General features: G+C 47.8%; 4 protein-coding genes across 4 annotated transcripts; 1 reads left to right on the top strand and 3 right to left on the bottom strand.

Annotated features, from left to right (window-relative positions):
* The first annotated feature begins 1580 nt into the window (after positions 1-1580).
* Positions 1581-7333, top strand: mat2ab (methionine adenosyltransferase 2Ab). Its single transcript, XM_084467543.1, has 9 exons — positions 1581-1778; positions 2778-2855; positions 3852-3974; positions 4070-4182; positions 4305-4448; positions 4614-4832; positions 4919-5101; positions 5197-5330; positions 5682-7333. The coding sequence occupies exons 1-9, from the start codon at positions 1685-1687 to the stop codon at positions 5782-5784; spliced, it is 1191 nt and encodes a 396-aa protein (XP_084323669.1). The 5' UTR covers positions 1581-1684; the 3' UTR covers positions 5785-7333.
* Positions 7334-11554: 4221 nt separating this feature from the next.
* LOC311342768 (uncharacterized protein) lies at positions 11555-12966 on the bottom strand. The gene is made up of 3 exons (XM_084467590.1): positions 12810-12966; positions 12512-12664; positions 11555-12290 (listed from the first exon to the last, which is right to left on the bottom strand). Exons 1-3 carry the CDS (start codon positions 12829-12831, stop codon positions 12025-12027), a joined length of 441 nt encoding a protein of 146 aa, XP_084323716.1. The 5' UTR covers positions 12832-12966; the 3' UTR covers positions 11555-12024.
* Positions 12967-13695: 729 nt separating this feature from the next.
* LOC311343337 (uncharacterized protein) lies at positions 13696-15857 on the bottom strand (the record flags this gene model as incomplete). Its single annotated transcript, XM_084468204.1, has 4 exons — positions 13696-13800; positions 13892-14686; positions 14901-15149; positions 15480-15857. Coding segments are annotated over 4 exons (1527 nt in total), but the record flags the coding sequence as incomplete, so codon positions are not given.
* A 2114-nt stretch (positions 15858-17971) lies between these two features.
* Positions 17972-20070, bottom strand: cUnh2orf68 (chromosome Un C2orf68 homolog). The gene is made up of 4 exons (XM_084467705.1): positions 19895-20070; positions 19072-19184; positions 18841-18986; positions 17972-18750 (listed from the first exon to the last, which is right to left on the bottom strand). The coding sequence occupies exons 1-4, from the start codon at positions 19999-20001 to the stop codon at positions 18628-18630; spliced, it is 489 nt and encodes a 162-aa protein (XP_084323831.1). The 5' UTR covers positions 20002-20070; the 3' UTR covers positions 17972-18627.
* Positions 20071-20153: the final 83 nt, after the last annotated feature.

Raw genomic sequence — 20153 nt, 5'->3', positions numbered from 1 at the left:
ATTGAGACAGGAGCACGTTCCCCTCTACCGATAGGCTCATCACACACCTCATCCAATGGGTAAACCCGCTTAGGGGAACATGACGTGCATGCAAACTATTAACTCAATTCAAAGAATAAGATAAGATGTAATTAGATCATATTTTAACTTTGCTCTCGTTCAGTAGACAAACCCAGCCAGAGGCTCTTCATTCTGTTTCTAAAGCATATCATTGTAGCCTGAGGGGTGAACGTGAGATAGCAGTTTTCTGAGTGCACTGAAATCAGGTTTTATGGGTCATCGTGACACTGTGTGCACAGCTTTTGTTCCCTTTTTGTTTCTGCTCACGTTAATCCTGTCTCCAGGTGTACCCATGGGTTTCTGGGAAAGTACTGTACAAACACACACACACACACACACACACACACACACACAAAAAGTGCCACCATACAACATGTGATGCTGCACCAGCTGAGGGTCGTAGGGGAACCAGTCGGCTCTGTAGGTGAACCAGGTGGACAGTCAGTCAGTCAGTCAGGGGCTGGGTGGACAGTCATTCAGAGGCTTGGGGGACAGTCAGTCAGTCAGGGGCTGGCGGGACAGTGAGTCAGACAGGGGCTGGTTGGTCTAGCTGCAGATCTTATGCCCCTTTTCCACCGACAGTTCCAGCTCAACTCGCCTCGACTTGGCCCGCCTTTTTTTGCGTTTCCATTGGCAAAAAAAGTACCTGGTACCGGGTACTTTTCAGCACCTCCGTCGAGATCCAAGCGAGCGGAGCTGGTACTTTTGTATGACGTAAACAGGCTGCTGGCAACTGATTGGCCAGCCTGGCCAATCAGTTGGCCTGGAATAATCACTCAAAGTTAAGTTGTGTCCGGCATGGTTGGAGTCCACGGACCCTCTCCCGAGGGGGACACGGATCACTGTGTGTGTCGCTCCTATAGTGTGGAATCCTCTTTGTGTTTGAGGACAACCTAGCTTTTCAAACACGCGTCCGTCTACCCCCGTCAACAATCCCGATCGCCCGCAATCCAACACTCCCATAGCAGGGTCCGCGGACCCTGCTATAAAGGTATGCATTACAAGATTCGACAGAATCTCACTCCGGCCAAAACCCAAAAGTTGGCAGCCCTGAAAACATATATCTCCGTATCCCTTTGAATGCTACTCAGCATATCGCAGAACAAAGACACAACCACCACACAACTCACATCACACTGAACGGGCAGAAAATCCCCGATCATTACAGATCGGAATAGGACGCCATTCGGCTCTCTGGTGAGCTGAGCCCAGTGGTCTGACTCACTGGGCATTTGGGCAACATGTTTCACCAGCCCAAAACTCAGAAGGTCCCTGCGTTACAGTATGGGGTGTTACACACAGCTAGGACGATGAACAGGTTCATCCAAAACAGTGAGTGATGCTGCACACCGCAGCATCACACAATGTTTTGGAGGGCACATGGTCTCACTCAGATCAGCCTTTCTGTACTCATATGCCACCCCCCTTCGTTTGTCTAATGGTATCGCCCGTCTCGGCGTGACGTCAGACTCGTGGATAAATACCGCGGCGCTGCGCCATGAGGCCGCTGTGTATGCGTCTCTCCACGGTGGTAGGCCGGTTCCAGAAGGACATCCCCATATCGCACTTCTTTCAATATTCACACGTTATATACCATTACTACGCTTCGGCACATCAATAAGCGATGATGAACGGTCAGATGAACGGGTTCCACAACTCCCTAATCGAGGAGGACTGCTTCTTGTTCACCTCCGAGTCGGTTGGCGAAGGACATCCCGGTAAGTGTCAGATCGGCCTCTCTGCTGGTCCAACACCTCCATATGGAGTAGGTTTCATTCAGAGAGAACTTAATTAAACGTAATTAGGGTGATTCCTGAAAACCGTCGCGCTTAACGTGTTGGATCACGCGCTCTGAGCTACCGTTAGCGCGTGAAGCTAAAGAACCCGCCGCGCGCTCCCGTCCCGCGGAACGGGGTTTTTAACGGCGAGGCTATCGGAAATGTTTTTATAACGCATGTCTTTGGTGTCGTTATGAACTAAAGTGTTTTATACGTGCACTGTAAGCCCTGTGTACGCTGGTCCTGAAACGCCCAGCGGACCACATGGCTTCTATAAGACCGGCGGACTCGAACAATCAAACCGCGTCATCATAATCCGTAACATACACGCGATGACACTGCGGAGATGCTTGTGTGTTTTGAATCGGACCGCTATTTCTGTGTCTATTGAATAACCATGGGGTCCGTTGTTACATAGCCTTGGCACACGTGAGTCTGATGAAATGGCGACTGCAGGATCCCGGGGCCCCTCCCACCCGGCGTGCTCAGGGGCCCCTCCCACCCGGCATGCTCGCGGGCTAAACCGCTTACGCAATGATTGACGTTCGTTCCTGCGCTCTGAATGAAATGAATTATGATGGATAACTTGCTACTAGAAAATTGGCGTGTTTAGCGATGACCATGTTCAGGGTAGGGTTATGCAGCAAGTCTGAGGAGTTGTACATCAAATAGCCATAGTTGCACTGTTGGCATCTCTTGCGGGCTGCAGAGGCAGCCGCTCCTTACCTATGACTTTAGAACTGCTGTCGGAGCAGCTGAAGATCATTAAGATCTGACTTCTGCGTCCAGTTCTTTGTGCTGACTGTGAAAACAGCAGACAGAACATGGATGAGCTTGGATGTTGGGATTTGTCAGGAAGAATTCGACCATGGCAACCATTTACCTCCACATTGTGTATTTGGTTACCAGTAACGCTAAACCTGTCTCTACATTCTCCAGACAAAATCTGTGATCAGATCAGCGATGCAGTCCTAGATGCCCATCTCAAGCAAGACCCGGATGCCAAAGTCGCTTGTGGTAAGTAGGGATTCACCAATGCTGATAGGTTATCCAAATGATGTGCAACATGCCATTTATTATTCTGTCAGGGAAGGTTGCGCTGATTTAATGCTTTAAGCACCCAATATGTCAACGAAAGTGTCAATGTTCCTCACACTCTGCAGAAGAACAGTTTGGCAATCTGCCTTAAATGTTAAGCACTACTTCAAGGGAGGGTGAGGGAGATGGGAGTCACTGTCTGTCATTCTAGACCCTTCTCTTTAACAAGCACGCCCACACCTGTCACCCTGTCTGAGCGGAGCCCCAGGCCTTGGAAGGGCATACTTGGAGAAATCTCAATGCCACATTGCTAATAAAAGCATGAATATGATGTTCAGGGCTTTAGACGACCAAAGACAATCTTGGTGGACTGATATTCAATTAACTCGACGACCAATGTTTTGTTCGAAAAAACAATGTGCACGTTATCTAGATTAACTTGATCAGGCAGAGTGCCCTACTTTAGCTGCAAGCCTGAATTTCACGCGACTAGGAGGTAGTTAGGGTTTCAGAGCCACCCATGGTCTGTTATGGCAGAGCTTCAGTCTTTAAAAGCGCGTCTCACCAGATGAGCTACGAGCGATGTTGCTGTTACTTGTTTAGTGTAGTGGGTCCCAATGTAATGGATGGTGTGTGACGCGTCACGCTCAGACCCTTGGAACAATGAAATGCATTTGTTCCCCCCCCCCCCAGCCTGTGAAACCGATGAGAACAAATCGCCTGAACTAGAAGGCCCACTGATGATTAAGATCTTATGCTGCAAAGTTGTAACTAGTTATAACTGTATTATCATGAATCTTTTCAAGTCTACCTCGGATATGTGTTGACTGTGACGCTATGACTGTCTCTGTACTCAGACCGTGACCTTGATCGGTTTACATGTTGTATCAACTATTTGCAAGCTGCTTTCCTTGGTGTTGGTGAAACTAACGTTGGTTATTCTGACTCTAAACTTTCATCCTCATCACCCTTTAGAAACGGTTGCCAAGACGGGGATGATCCTGCTGGCGGGGGAGGTGACCTCGCGGGCCACTGTAGACTACCAGAAGGTGGTGCGGGACACCATCCGGCATATCGGTTACGACGACTCCTCCAAAGGTGCAGCACAGCACTAACTCGTATAACTTATTGTTTTTGATCATTCTCTGTATAGGAGTTTCCTTTATTTTCCATGTCTCTGTGCCCACTCACAGGCTTCGACTACAAGACCTGCAATGTCCTGGTGGCGTTGGAGCAGCAGTCTCCGGACATTGCCCAGGGGGTTCACATCGACCGCAACGAGGAGGACATCGGCGCGGGGGACCAGGTGGGTCCCGGGCTCAGCAGCAGCAGGGTTATGGGCGGCCGCTGGTTATGGGGCTCAGCAGCATCGGGGTGTTCAGGGTTATCGGCTGGTGATCCGGACCAACGCTCTCGTTCTCTGTGCAGGGGCTGATGTTCGGCTACGCCACGGACGAGACGGAGGAGTGCATGCCCCTCACCATCGTCCTGGCCCACAAGCTCAACGCCAAGCTGGCCGAGCTGCGGCGTGACGGGACCCTGCCCTGGCTCCGGCCCGACTCCAAGACCCAGGTGAGGACGGACGAGTTCTGTGTCGGCCTATTATGTGACAGTCGCTGCAAGGGATGGCGTGAGTGGGCCTAAATAAAACGCAAGTTATCTACGGCCTGGAAACACAATGTGACACGGGTTCAGCGATTAGCAGAATGCAGCGCGTCTTAACGCATCCGTCTGCAGGTGACGGTGCAGTACCGGCAGGACCGGGGCGCCATGCTCCCCGTGCGCGTGCACACAGTGGTGGTCTCCGTGCAGCACGACGAGGACATCTGCCTGGACGAGATGAGGGACGCCCTTAAGGAGAAGGTGGTCAAGGCGGTGGTTCCCTGCAAATACCTGGACGACGACACCATCTACCACCTGCAGCCCAGCGGCCGCTTCGTCATCGGGGGCCCGCAGGTATACTGGCTTACTGGTGTTGGTGGGAATGAATCCACGATGAATGGTAAGGTCGACTCGTTTGATAACCGTTGCCTTTTATTCAGGGTGACGCTGGCCTGACGGGGCGTAAGATCATCGTTGACACCTATGGGGGCTGGGGGGCCCACGGCGGGGGGGCCTTCTCCGGGAAGGACTACACAAAGGTGGACCGCTCGGCAGCGTACGCGGCCCGCTGGGTGGCCAAGTCCCTGGTGAAGGCGGAGCTTTGTCGCAGAGTCCTGGTGCAGGTAATCCTCCTCCTCAAATCGTCTTGGTCTTCATGTTGCTCTGAGAGCGTCCCCCTTAACGCCTGTGACATGGTCTGTCCCGCTGGCTTGATCAGGTGGCCTATGCCATCGGAGTGGCCCATCCCCTCTCCATTTCCATCTTCCACTACGGGACGTCCAAAAAGAGCGAGCGGGAGCTGCTCGACGTGGTGAAGAAGAACTTTGACCTGCGTCCTGGGGTCATCGTCAGGTAATTCACTTCTCCTGGAGACATGGGGCGCCTCGCGCCTAGTGTACCTCCTGAGATCTCCCTCGCACATGCATTGATGAATATGATCTGGTTAAAGAATGGATCACAGGTTGGGTTTGTACACGAGTGAATGTTAAATGCCTGGGGTGTCTGGGGGAGGGGGGGGGGTCATTATTAGTTGGCATTTTATTTTTTTTTGTTTTTAAGTAAAAGATTGAATGCAAGGTTTTGGCTTCCATCTCCAAGTGGGAATCAGCACATTGGTAAGTTTCCCATTGTGTGCCTGAGTGGATTGTGTGTGCATGCACCCTGGTGACGACTGCTGCTAAATGTGTTGGTTATGTATTCCAGGGAGCTGGATCTGAAGAAGCCCATGTATCAGAGGACCGCAGCCTATGGCCACTTTGGCCGAGACTCCTTCCCATGGGAGTGTCCCAAAAAACTAAAATACTAAACCGTGTCAAGCTTTTCCCCCCAGGCTTGTTGGTGTATACTACAGAGAAGCCTCCAAGACCCAGGGGGACAGGCCCTCACCTCACTATGGCAGCATAAGCCTCCTCCCTCACGCTTTCCACTCTTGTTTAGTTCTTCTCGGTCGTCTTCTCTTTAGCTGTGGGTACGGTCACTCTTGACCCTAGGAGACGTGCATCAGTAATCTCAGATCAGTTGCAGATGAATCGTGCAGTGCATCGCTGCTCCCCCTCCCACTGCACACTCCTCAGTCCCCACTCCAGGCCTCCCAGTTAAACACTTCTTTAAAGAAGAGGGGCCAACAGTGTTGGCATCCTGTAGTTGAGGCGGTCTTCCCCTGCATAGCGTCTCTGTCCCTCATGTTGGATACCTCCTTTCAGTTTTTATATTGGTTTTAAACTGGTGCTACTCGTGTAAGGAGTACTCTGGGCATCTCAACTTGGCTTACCTTAAAGTTGAGATGCCGTGGATAGTCTTTATGAGCATTCCTCCTGGCAGTTCTGTTAGCATGGCTGTTCAGCACCCCGCCCTGACCTCTCACATCGTGGAGGACGCCTGAAGAGCACCACGGAAGTAAGAGTGGCTCCGGTTTTTGTTAGTTTAATGACAACGGGAACTATGCTATGCATTGTTGAGCACAGAAAGCCTCGGTTGCGGAGCTCCTAGCGAGCGCCGCTGCAGATGCCCCATTGTGACCACTGCGGTTTTCTGATGTAATACAGAAAAATCAGAAGCTGCTATGCCACTGCTGTGGTCCGATGGCGACATCTGCTCTACTTGATTTGGTGAAGAAACTAGTAAATCGGATGCATTATCCTTGACAGTACTTTTTATAAAAAAGTTGTTACAACTCCAAAGTTTGCAAGGGCATTGATTTATATACTTTCTTCCTTGCACATATTGATGGTTGGTGTTCCTCGCAGAAGCCCGTCTCCATCCACCTCCTATTGTTCAGTATTTATTGAGGGTCTGGAGCTCGGCGTGGATACAGAGAAGCCGAGCTCTCAGACGGTAGCTTTAAACAATCCAGGATCAATTATCTCCTGTTGTCATGACAACTTTTAAACTAAAATGTAGTGGTTCCAAAGTGTCCTACAGAAAGCTTTGGTATGCCACCGTCTTCATGTATGTTTCTGGGGGGGGGGGGGGGACCGGCTCATTTTTATATTTGTGCAGGTTTTTTATTTTTTAAGCAGTGCCACAACTGGCCCCGCTCGGATCTGCTCTGTGATTGGCTAACGTTTGGCTGGTGTTGTACAGAGAAACCAGCCTTGTTTACATGGCCCTCACTCATGCAGGAAGGTGGTTTTAGGGTTTTGGCTTGAACCATTCAGAGATCGTCCCATTGGCTACAGCAAGTGCACGAGTGCCTTTTCTATTTCCTCTATTTCCTCCATTTGCTGAACCTCTTATCAACATGCGTCCGACTCTCAGAGGAGCAGGTAGCTTAACCTTACAATGTGCTTCATGTCTAGAGATTTGCGTACAGTCCATTATGCCCTGTATGTAATAAACTGCTACTTTCATTTCAATCATTCTGTCCTCTTTATTTCATAGAGCATTGCTACATCATAACAATTTGGGGTGCTGGCGCATTTGGCTATACATTGTTATAAATAATAACATATATTGTGCAACATCAAATCTCCAGCAGGTCTAGATTGACGGGGGGGGGGGGGGGGGGGGGGGGGGGTCATGGACGACAGCCCCCGCCCCCACCTGTTATAATGACCATCAGGATTAGGGTGGATTTTTATTTATTTTTATTTTGGGACGGAGCACTTAAGCCAATGAGCTCATGGGGCCAGTGACCTGGACCCCGCCCCCCCCCCCCCCCCCCCCCCCCCCCCCCCCCCAGCCTGGTCTCATGCGCCTCATGGCCGGTTCCACTGAAGGCATTCAACCTTCATTGGAAATATTTTATTTACTGGCTTTGTTATTGGAGACTCTAAACTAATCGGGACAAATATGGGGTCCATATGTGGAGGAAGTCAGGAAAACAAAGGCTCATATTAATATTTTGCCTCATAATGTAGTTAGGCTGGTAAATCACTTTGAGAAGGACCTATAGCATGGTCCACCTGCTGATGGGAAGGAGAAACACGAGGTCTACACTAAACCAGGAGGATTGAATCTCTTAAAGGCTGTGGCCCTGAGGAAAGTATGCAGTGCAATATTAAAATGGCAGTAATATGACAGCCAATACAGATGCACTCAGATTAAACTAACACCTGAGCAAGCTAATATGAACCATGGATCTATGGTCCTGGTTTGTTTTCTCACTTATAACGTCACATGCGTTCTGTAAAACTAGATGTCAAGCGTCTTCTGGAGATCCTTGTCTACATTAATGATTTGGCTGCCGTTCCGTGTTTCCATGGTGCGTCAGAGGAGATGCATACTCCCTCCACAGCCTATTCTTAATGGTTTACAGAACTGAAAACCAAACTTTCAGAGTGATGGCAATGAGCAGCTGTTAAGTATGTGGTATGTGATTCATTCTTAAATCGTCATTCAAGGGTGCATCTGGCAATGTGATCATGACGTCATCCAAAGTATCTATTTAAATAGCAGCTTTACTTCATCAAATGTTGAAGTCTGACACGACTTACACTAGACCAGCTGTCCTTGCTCTCTAACCAGTTGTCTTTCTTTGGAAAACTATATTTAGGCCTTCAAATGTTGGTGGGTTAACTTGGGTTACAATTCTCATCTCCAAGGCCTTGAAAGGGCACGCTCATTCAACAGTTTCTCCTTAGTGGTCGGGGTCCCTCTCTTTAAATGGCACTAGTGGTCTACTTATGTCTGAAGAATCGCCTGCACAACCTTCAGCATGGGCTGCAGGAACCCTGACAATAGGAGGATGGCTGCTGTTCTGTGTTCCTGTCAGTGATGATGGAATATCTTTTGTTCTACAATAAGTTACCTTTTCCACCATGCCTGTGCAGGCTAATGCAATAAAAAGTGTCAAGCTGTATTCTCGGGACAAACCAAGAGACTGACTAGACAAAGTGAGACCACTTTGTTTAGTCAGACTAAACAAAGTGGAGAAGAAGATAAGGCGATGATGGGAGTTTCTCAGAGCTACTGCTAAAGGCTAGGCCAAGGATTGTCCCTGGGGAACTGAACTCATTTTAGTTGAACAAGGGTGAGGCACAGTAACAACTTATGCTTGCGATTAAAAAAAAAAAGTAACGGTGCAGCAGCTGTTTTTTAATTACTTGTCTGACATGTAGTTCACCACCTCTAGGATATCAGACATGTGTACAATAAAAAGGAGGGATTATCTGGAGGGCCGCCAAATATCGGCCGTGATGCTGATGGGAATGCGTGGGCACGCTTCCCATATCCCCACTCATAAAACCAGTAATGCTTCCTCTGGCAAAATGGTGGGAGAAGACCAGGCCATTAACTGCTCACACGTTAATGGAGACCATAGTCGGTTAAGTTTGTTGTCTACTGCGTTGTCTACTGTGAATACTGATGTATGCCTATGCTCTCCGAATAGTAATCATTAGGCTAAGAACTACTGCAGGATGTTACTCTGTATAGTTGCACACACTCAACACCCCCGGGTGTCCGAAAGCCTTTTCACACCTGCTACTGACATGTGTCCGTTAGAAGACTGATCTGAGAACAGGTGGGACTGCGCCCAGGGGCGTGGAGCTCTGGGCCGCTCGGACCTCCTGGTGAGGGGGTCTGGGGTCTGGGCCGCTCGGACCTCCTGCTGAGGGGGTCTAGGGTCTGGGACTACAAGGTCAGGGGGTCTGGGGTCTGGGCCGCTCGGACCTCTTGGTGAGGGGGTCTAGGGTCTGGGACTACAAGGTCAGGGGGTCTGGGGTCTGGGCCGCTCGGACCTCCTGGTGAGGGGGTCTAGGGTCTGGGACTACATGGTGAGGGGGACTGGGCCGCTCGGACTACATGGTGAGGGGGTCTGGGCCGCTCAGACTACATGGTGAGGGGGTCTGGGTCTCATTGTTCTCTGTGTGGATGCAGATGTGTCCACACAGATAGTGTTCTGGGTAACGAGTGCATGTGACATGCGTGTTCGCGCTTTCCCAGGTCATACACGTCAGCAGATTCGTCCTTTCGTCCATTCGTTTTTTAAATTAATCGCACTAGCCGTTATTGGACTAAATGAGGTTTGGAATGCACAAAGATAACCAGTTGTCTTATACTAGCCCAAGCCAAAATAACATCGCGTTTGGTCTACGCAAACGGAAATGATGTACGTGTTAATTTGCGTATAGCGCGGGGAAATTATCCGACCACAAGTGGTCACGTGAGACGCATGTTTAAGACGCGTTCCGAGGCCACGTGTGGACCGACACACGACGGTGTCCACGTGGAAACGATCACCCCAGACGCGCTACCAGATGTGAATCGGGCCGAGGTCTCATACCGGTCCAATCAGACCGACTGGAGGAAAACGGCGGGCGGTCCCGTCTCTCCTACCGTCCGTCTAGCGTATGGTGACTAGATTTCCTGAAACTAAAACCGGGACACTGTGCGCGTGACCGCAATGCGCGTGCATGTGAGGTCATAGCATAGATATTGTGGCGACCACGGGCGTGGACGCCGGTTCCGGGCCACAAGGGATTCTGGGGGTTCAACTATTTTAGGGGTTTGGACCTTTTCGGGGCCCCCTGTGTTACCTTGTGGTTGGTTGTTGTGCGGGGGGGAAGACATTAAATGAAAAGACATTAAATGAGTTTCGTTTAAATGAGCCTGAAGCTTCAGAAAGTTTTTAAACAAAGCAATGTGTGTGTGTGCGCGTGTGCGTGTGTGTGTTTGAGGAGTGAATTTGCTCCAAAATAGATTTGTTTGCTGACAGCCTGCTGCTGTGGAATTTCGGACAGGTGTCATCAAAATTGGCCCGTGTAACAAAACGCCTTTAAGGTGGGAACGGTCATGCGGTCATCCTCTCGTCAGTCCAAGTATTTGTTCATGATCATTGTGAAATTCTGAAGAAATTCTGAAATGCGCGAACATCTCCCCCCAGTGCTCGTCCGCTGGGTGGACGAGCGCTGCATTTCACTGTGCGATTGTCCCTGTTGCGTATGCCCTTACACATTGTTGAAATCATATGTTGGATGCTTTAATCATTCTGTGTTTTTTAGTTAATGATCGGGCTATAATAAGACCACGTTGGCTATGTAATCGCGGCCAAAGGGGACATTTCATAGTGGTTGGTGCCGGAAACCGGGACAATTTAGCGTCGCAGCAGGCTTTTGCTGGGACTCGGGACACGCAACCCAAAATCGGGACTGTCCCTGTAAAACCGGGACGTCTGGTCACCCTAGTCTAGAGTAGGCTAATATCGTTTTCATCAGCTTGGCATATGTCCCAGGAAAAACTTTACACACAACTTGGGGAAAACCCGCCCCAGACCTCCAGGACCAAAGGCACAGTTGTCTGTTGAGTAAGTACAGGTTATTGCCATGGTGGTGCAGTGTGACAGTCATCTACATGTAAGCGAACATGATATTAATACAAGCAACGGTTTCTCAGTCAATACAAGCTGGTCTCCTACCGCCTGCTGCTGGAGTAGTCCCTGACAGGAGACCTCTTAAAACATCCATGTTTTGAGTTAATTTTTGGCTTATTTGGTTTGTAGTACCGACTTCTATTGAGATTACTTACATATAACTTGGATGGAATAAGAAGACAGGTGTGAGAAACGTTGGTAGGCTGATATCTCCACCATTATGATGAAGATACCTGATTGATTTATTGAACTGATTTATTTGCAGGCTAGAGCAGTCAAATCAACCGATTAAAACAAATGTTGCTTTTTCAAAAAAGCTAATACCTACTGGCACTATACACACAATGTTGGCCGGTACAGGCCACCATAGTCGTTGAAAAGAGGCAGGGATTCAGTTGGATGCCATCTGTAATCTAGCTGCTACTAAATTCGACAAACTGGACCTTTTTCAAATACTGGCAACCTGTAACCATTTTTATTTACCATATGTAAATAAAAGTCTGATTTGTTTACCTTTTTGTCACATTATGTTAGTCTAACGGTTTAGTCAAAGGATTATATAAAACCAGAAAGTCATTTTGGGGTAGAGGAAGGACAAGTATCCAGTCACATAAGGGAACCTGAGAAGGGGGAGGTGAGAGAACACATTCTGCAGAACATTGTAAAGCCTCTGGTCATATGGGGAGGGGTCTTATTAGCTTAGTTTACTGTGAAAAACAAGGTGATGGGAACCCTCTATCCTTCTGGAGGGGTTCTCTCCCTGACCCTTGACCTTTTGGCAGGTAAGGCCTCCTCCAGAGCAGGTTGGGGGGTCCTTGCCGTTTTGGCAGCCAGCCGGGGGACCCTGATGTGTGAGCTGGAGTCCCTGTACTTCACAGCAGCGTTCAGACGCCTCTGGAGAACCCGCTCCACCAGGTCCCTCCTGAAGGGAGGTTGGGCCGCTGTGGACATGTTCCGGTACATCCGTGGTGCCAGCTGGACCAGATCGGGTCTTGGGATACCTGGAAAAGAATCCAATAGTTGTATTGGATGCAAATGTTTCAATATGTTCCAGCGCTCCAGCTGTTGTAATGTGATAACCACTAGATGAGGGGGCCGATCGAAAAGTTGATGTAAACAGGCTTCACTTTGAAAGCTAAATGGTTGTGCAGTGAAATCCATCTAACCCTTAAGGCCTAGCATCTCAAACACTAGAACACCATGAAGATATGGGAGGGTTGACCTGCTGCGGTGTCGGCCTGCTGGCGCCTCTCCCTGAGGGTCTGGTTCCAGTCCAGGACGGCCAGCATGGTTCTGCACTTCATGGACGGGTAGCTGAAATGCAGGCGCTTTGGGCAGTACTTAGAAAGGACCTTATGAAACACCTCAAGGTCTCCTGAGCAAGACAAATGGAGAACATAATTTATGAGACAGACCAAAGCATGGAACACAGCAACCAATACATTCATTGGTTGCTTATAAATCTAAAAATGTACGGAGAATAGAGTGATGTGATAGAGACGGTCCTCATGAATAAATACCGGAGTTCCTGCAGGGCGACATGTGCTGAAGGTCTGCCAGCAGCTGGTTGTCATTGACAACCCCCTGGAGAGTCCTGAAGGCCGGGGAGTCCTCCTCCAACCACCTCTTCCTGCGCTGGGCCTCCACAGGCAGTGGCTCATGGTAGCAGCAGAACTCCACCCCCCCCTCCACCCAGCGATGGACCCCACGGATGTGGTGGAGTACGGACCTCCACCGTCTGATCAGCTCCTGACAGGACGTTACACCCCCAACGGAAACTATTTCAGCTGTTCATTCAGTATTTTAGCTACAACTATATAGAATGAGCTTACTGTACTTACTTACTTTTACTTATTGTAGCACAATATCTGGAACATACAGTTTAAAGTCCAGTATGTCAAAGCGTGTGTGTGTGTGTGCGTGTGTGTGTTACCTGTGGGTCTCCCTTTGATGAGTGGCAGCACCACCACATGTGGTTGGACACACTCTGGATCCAGGGGTAAAGCTCCTCGTTGCCCTCACGCTTTGAGGCCGCGAGCAGTCTCTCCTTCACTCCTGAAGAGGTTAAACACAGGGGAACATAAATATGCTGCATGGAAATTGGAGAAAAAGCAATAGCAGAATTGTACTGCCAAAGAAAACAGCAGACTGCATGGGTAATATTAAACCTATATATGTACTAGTGATGGGAATACATCTCTAACCATCGTCAAACGTCTGTAAACTCTAGTAGGCCTCCTAACTGGTGGGCACCGATCACAACATAGCACAATAACGTAATGGAGTACCTTTAGTGGTGAGCCATGGATCGAAGGCATGCATGATGCCCAGCTCCTTGATGGGGCCTTTGGTCCCATCCTGCACCTCTAACCCTTCTTCCATTATCTTCCTTATGGAAACATGTCGGTCTGTGGTGACCGCCTTCACCCGTAAACCCTTAGCAAGAATCTGTTCCATCCCACGGACAAAGGCTATTGGTTCCATGGCGCTGGAGCTCTTTGCTTGGGTCCCCTAAGAGGAGGAAGCAAGATCAGTGATACTCAACCCATTTCTGACCAGAAGGGAAAACATATACCTTTGACAGCTTGTGTTATTTCCTAACCTGCATCAAATCAAAGTGGATTATTTCTTCGGTGGCGTGATCCATAAACGAGTAGGTCAGGTATCTGCAGGAGTATCCAGGGCCATCCCACCACCCGTCCCCACACAGCTCCACCTCTCCACCTGCCAGGTTCTTCCTTCTCAACATCGACACCAGGTTCGTCTCCTGCTCTCTGTAGGCCTCTTCGATCGCCGGCATCAAATAGCACGACTGGATGTCATAGAAGTTTTCTTTCTTGGGCAGCTGCAGGTTCAGGAGTTCCGCCCAATCAGCAACGTCGGTGTATGTAGCTCCGGTGAAGAGCACGGAGGCCGCGGTGAGCAGGTTGTTCTCCGACATGGCCCTCACGTTAGGACACGACGACCACTCCCCCGAGTGTTTGTTGTAGCATCTCCATTCCACCTTTATCTTGCTTCCAATTTTAGTAATGGTTTTGTCGGTCACTGGAGTTCTGCATATGTTACACGTATGGAACAGTTCCAGCAACTTGGACTCATTAACAATCCATCTGCGCTCCTTCCAGCCGGTCTCCACTGGAGAGCTGGCTGAAGATGGAGAGCTGGCTGAAGATGGAGAGCTGGCTGAAGATAGAGAGCTGGCTGAAGGAGAGCTGAAGGGGCCAACGCGGGAGTCAGGAGATTCTTCTGTTGCATAAGATGAGGCGGTGACATCTAGGTGGCCATTGGGAGGGGTGGAGACCAGGGGAGGTTTGTGTAAGGGGGGGGCCCGGCCTGGAGTGTGTGAGGGGGTGGTCCTGCCCGGAGTGTGTGAGGAGGAATCCATTTCAGTTTCTCTCTGTGAGTTACAGAATGATTCAATTCATACAAGGATATATTTTTAATTGTTGTCCATCATTACTGTTATAACACATGCACTACAGAGGCTGTTTTTCACAGCGAGATTAGATGTAATTCTCTAGAGATTTCAGAAGTACATCCGAAAATGACTACACATTAAAAAGATGAAATGTTACACACAACCATCCCATCCAGTGTGAGATGCTGCCCACCGTCTGCTGTGTTGTCAGGGGAGGTGGTGGAGGCGGCAGGGTGTAGCCGGTCCCAGACCTGGAGGTTCTGCTCCAGGGTTCTGTCTGCGCTGAGCCACTGAGCTGCAGAGTCCGCTGCGGACTGGGGGAAGCTGAGGTTTCCTGGGGGGTACGCTGGTGGGGTACCCCAGAGAGTGTGGGGGCATCATCCTTGTCTGACGGACAGGTCTCCGTAGCTGATTGATCCTGATGGACTCCGCTAGTCTCTGCCTGATAACATCAGACATTCAGGGAGAACAAATGTGATTATTACTCATAATAACAAGCAATAAAGAGTATATTGAATGGGGAAAGGGAAGAAAATGTGTACGGCTAGTGATTCAGCAATTGATAGAAACTCAATGAACAATCTAGCTAGATCGATGATTATATACGACAGCCAAAAACATTGTCACCACGACTATGTTGTTACCCCTGTAACCATACAGCTTCAAGATAGCCAAGTAAGATGGCTTGATAATGGTGTTAGCCAACTCAACACACTGCCAATTACTAACCTCAGCAGTACAGTGACCAACACACACACTGTCCCCGACTTACCTCAGCAGTACAGTGACCAACACACACTGTCCTGGACCCTGACTTAGCCGTACAGTGGTCAGCAGACTGCGGGGGCGTGGCTCCCGACAAGATATCCACGGACGGGACCGCCGTTTCTCTGAGGAACAGCCTCGTGGTCTTTGTAATCCTGCCGTTTTGGGATGAATGTTGCATTCTTTCACAATAATCATCCCTGGTAAAATGTTCGGAGCAAATGGACATTCTCTTGATGACTTCCATCGGCGTGTTGGGGTCCGTGTTTAAAGCAGTGAGCCAGAGGATGACTTGTCCTGGTCGAGCAGGGAACCTGTGGAACATAAAAGGAGCATGCTTCTTCAGCCTGTTGCTGCACGCATTTACAACACATTTGCGACCCATGTCTCTTATATAATAAAACTATCTTCAACAGGTTGACGAATTATCTTTTTTTTTTTTAATCCAAGACTCGGGGGGGCTCTACGAATAGTCTTTTTTGCATAAATGTCCTTTCCTAAGGAGATGACCCGGAAGTACTTGGAGGAAAAGTGGTTCGAATTCTAAAAATGCTTAGGAAAGGAGTCTCGATGCATCCTTTAACCCTCTTTTAGCATAGGTTACTCCTGACCAACCCTTACGAGAGGAAAGAAGATGTTGGTATCCCATAATCCTTTACGGCGGCAATATGTAAATAAACAGGCCACCGACGAAATTCACCGACTCTACGCGAAGAATACATGAGAGACGCGGTGAAGCAGAAGAAGAGAAGAGAAGAAAATACAATTGATAATAATAATGGATACCAATTCCAGAAACATATTATTTGAATCGAAATGAATTCATTTATTGCTGGTTAGTAAGCACACAATATACACCATAAGAAAATAAAAAGCTGACTTCACATTTAAGAAAGACTGCTGGGGGCAGTTTCAACATCAACATAAGATGAGCCTCTTCTTTTTCCACATATGAATTGGGATGTGTGGCCTCAAAGTTCCCGTTGGCCAAATCCGACCAAAGTGATTCTCACTGTTGGCGATAACCTGCTTGAAATCAATACGAGAATAACGCATGGATCAAAATAGCGCTTGTTGTAGTCCCATCTTCGGAAAATAGTAATTCCACGCTAGAGACGCTAGAGGTCAGCAATACCCGCCGTCGCGCGTGATGTTGGTTAGGAAAAGTGAAGTAGAATTAATTTTATATAGTGCGGTCTTTTCCTATATTCGAAAGGAAGCACCTTTCCATCTCTGCTTGACGTTTTCCCACAAAGGTTAAGGAAAGGAGGCATAAAGGTTAGGAGATTTGACTATTCGTAGAGGCCCCTGGTAAATAAATAGCTGACTGGTTCCTTCATCAGATATATGTTCTATATATTTCTATGGGTTCCTTCCTCCGCGGAACCACCTAGACACAAGCAGCTGATCATATAATTGCGCCAGCAGCGCCGAAAATAGTTCAGATTTATCTGGCCGTCTGTCGACAAACTTCAATCTTGTTGGGATGTTACTGGCACTCGTTTTGAATAAGTCCCTATTCAGAACCAATTGAAATATTTGGAAAGTAATTCAAAGTGTATTTCACTCTCATGAACAGGAGCTAGGCTACTGTAGCGTTGCAAGTCAAAGGAAGAGGCTAACTGAAAGGAAATGCTAACCCAGCAAACTCCCCTTCTGGTCGAACAATGCGGAATTAAACAAGTGGGCCATTAAGGCATGATCAGAATAACGAACGAATAGACGTTTTTTTTTTTCTTCAAATATTTAATAAAAAATGTGTTCTAGTCTAGTTGCCAGTCGTGACATTGAGGGATTTAGCTTGAGGCGCCAGGGCCAGGCCTAAGCGCCCCGCTGGGCCCCATGTCTTCTAAACGGCAAACCAAAAGGCGCTCACTAGTACCTACAGACATTAAGGACACGGGGAAACCATCAACCGTCTGATGAATATCTACTGCGCTAATGCAGTTCCGAGTCAGTCCTTTGTCAATATGTACCCCTGGAATAGGGATGGATGAACAGTTGAAGCCCTGTACCGGGCTTGGTGCCTGGAGTTGATGTAGCCTACTTCTCTTCACACGGCCAACTAACGCTGAAAGCAGCGCAAATAATGAAATATTCCATATCAAGATACTTGGTTTCGTGATACGTTGTCGGCGTGCATCTTCTCCCATTCATTTGCTCAATTAATTGAATACATAAAGTTTACGATATGGAGTACATGGTTTGTTTCCTGTAGGACGATTGAGCCTTGAATTTGATGGCTGCATGTATTCATTACTTTCAAGTGATTTATACATATTTTATGGCTGGTTGTAACTTAATCCTAAATACTGTCTTCTCTTCAAAAGGCAATACTTGCTTACCTATTTCCTTATTTATTTTCTACTCTATAGAACATTGATGCAATGATGTCTACCCGTTACAGAGCAATAAAAATAAACTGATTTCACTCAATACTACACCAACAAGCAAGTAAAAAAAAATATACATCAACCGTATTTAATAAATAAGAACGAATTAGACAATGAAACTAATAGCATCAAATAATACAGCTACAACCAGGTAACATTCACTTCTTAAAAAATAAGAGGAAATGATAACTAAATGCACACATGAATAAAGACATGGAGGTTCTTACAGGTGACATGGGCATGTAGCATTTCTAAAGAAATGAGTATTTCCTGTTCTGGAAAGGAGAACCCATCAGGACAAAATAGCCTACATCTTAGAAAACAAAGTACACAAATAGATCAACTACATCAGAAGCGAATATCGACATATGTTCTTACAGGGCTACGCCTCCAACACTCGCCTGGTCTTTCCCAAAGGTCAACTCCATGACCTCCAGCTCATGGAGAAGAACACGGCATCCCTAAAAAGGCGGCTCATATTCTGAGGTAACAGTAAACCGATCCACCTCCATCTGTGCTGTATCTAATAAGTGCTCTTAACTTATTAACTAGGAGACGTCCATACTAAAACCTCCCCCTCACGGTGAAATCTCCTTCTGGTGCTCAGCCTGCAGCACAGTGAGCTTCAGTCCACCACGGCCGTCCTTATATCATTGATGTGGCCTACAGCCACCAGGAACTTAGAATGTGTGAGTGATTCTCCACTGCTCATTTTCCCTTACAGCTCCTTTGTTCAAAGAAGTACTCTCCTGACTCTTCAATTCAGCGCTTGTCTCGTCTTTTGTCCATTTCTTTTCGAACCCGGAGCCTGAGCGCGGCCCTCATAGCGGGGTCCAGATCGTTCTTATCCACCACGCGCTTCACCACGTCCTCTGGCTTATCCTCCTACACACAGAGAGAGTCATCACAGTAAGGCCAACACCTACACAACCCCCACATTAGTAGGCTGCACTGCTAGATGCATGCTGGGCCCACCTTGTGGACGATGAAGGACGTGATGGTGCCACAGTCGTCCTGGTAATCCAGCCAGAACAGTTCGGTTCCTGGGGTCTCCGTCTCTGTGCTGGACCCGCTGTCGTTCCACTCCTCGTTCTCCACACCCCCGCCGGACTCAGATTCATCTAGAGATCCAAACACGCCTTGTTAGTAGGATAACATCGATATGAATAAACTAAAAATAACCAAAGAACAGAGTAGTGTGGGGACCTCTCCTGCGGGGGTTGTAGACTGCGATGTCCGGCCGCCGAGGACGCCTGGGGGGGGCAGCGACCCTTCGCTGGACTTCCTTGGCGTTTTTCACCTCCTTATCATAATGATCTCTACAAAGCAATTCAGAAAAGTTATCTAGATGAGAAGGGGTTATTCATCTGTTAACATCAGCTGTATTGGACAACTTTATAATGTAATGATACAAATAACGTGGAAAAAAACGTCAACAAATCGATAGGGTTCGCGATCAAGGCTTCGCTTGACATTGTCACAGATAACTAGTGTCCGAATGATTATTATTATTATTATTTAGGTTCTCCAAACACCCTGAAACACTCCTGAATCGATCAGAAGACTAGAGACTCATCTCATTAACCGATCAGAAGACTAGAGACTCATTCATCGATCGGAAGACTCATGAATCAATCAGAAGTTTAAAGAGCGTCTCATGAATCGATCAGAATACTAGAGACTCTCATTAATCGATCAGAAGTCTAGAGACATGTCTCATGAATCGATCAGAAGACGAGACTCATTAATCGATCAGAAGACTAGAGACTCATCTCATGAATTGATCTGAAGACTAGATACTCTCATGAATCGATCAGAAGTCTAGAGACTCATCTCATGAATTGATCTGAAGACTAGAGACTCGTCTCATGAGTCGATCAGAAGAGTAGAGACCCGTCTCATGAAACAATAAGAAGACTAGAGACTAATCTCAATCGATCAGAAGACTAGAGATTCTCATTAATCAATAAGGAGACTAGAGACTCATTAATCGATCAGAAGATTTGAGACTTGTAACGAACAGAATTACCTCGCAATCTGATTCCGCCGAATATGGTGGAGGAAACCATGGCTCATATCTAGACGACCCCCACGTTTGTTCAAATCATGCGGATCTTCGTCCCTGATAATGTCCATTCCGAAGAAATGATATAATATTCCAAAGTAGCTGTAATAATTCTATATATTTAACTAAACAATAACTACCAGGACCGTACCCTCTTACAAAGATTTAAAATAGTATAATGCTGTCCAATTATATTGCTTCCAGAGTTTATAAATAACTTAAT

Source organism: Micromesistius poutassou, assembly GCF_964030765.1.
Source record: "Micromesistius poutassou genome assembly, chromosome: 5".
Lineage (NCBI taxonomy): Eukaryota > Metazoa > Chordata > Actinopteri > Gadiformes > Gadidae > Micromesistius > Micromesistius poutassou.
Note: the sequence above shows the minus strand (reverse complement) of the source record. Positions and strands in the feature narration are given on the sequence as shown.

Bases quoted from the DNA above. Each gene is read 5' to 3' on its own strand.
- mat2ab (XM_084467543.1), top strand. From the start codon at position 1,685: ATGATGAACGGTCAGATGAACGGGTTCCACAACTCCCTAATCGAGGAG. The intron at 3,975-4,069 runs GTGCAGCACAGC...GCCCACTCACAG, and splicing joins TTACGACGACTCCTCCAAAG to GCTTCGACTACAAGACCTGC. The intron at 5,331-5,681 runs GTAATTCACTTC...TATGTATTCCAG, and splicing joins CGTCCTGGGGTCATCGTCAG to GGAGCTGGATCTGAAGAAGC.
- LOC311342768 (XM_084467590.1), bottom strand. From the start codon at position 12,831: ATGTCGCCCTGCAGGAACTCCG. The intron at 12,665-12,809 runs GTATTTATTCAT...TGTCTTGCTCAG, and splicing joins GTCGCCCTGCAGGAACTCCG to GAGACCTTGAGGTGTTTCAT. The intron at 12,291-12,511 runs GTCAACCCTCCC...ATTCTTTTCCAG, and splicing joins GCAGGCCGACACCGCAGCAG to GTATCCCAAGACCCGATCTG.
- cUnh2orf68 (XM_084467705.1), bottom strand. From the start codon at position 20,001: ATGGACATTATCAGGGACGAAGATCCGCATGATTTGAACAAACGTGGG. The intron at 18,987-19,071 runs GTCCCCACACTA...TTGGATCTCTAG, and splicing joins CTACAACCCCCGCAGGAGAG to ATGAATCTGAGTCCGGCGGG. The intron at 18,751-18,840 runs GTGGGCCCAGCA...CTCTGTGTGTAG, and splicing joins CGTCCTTCATCGTCCACAAG to GAGGATAAGCCAGAGGACGT.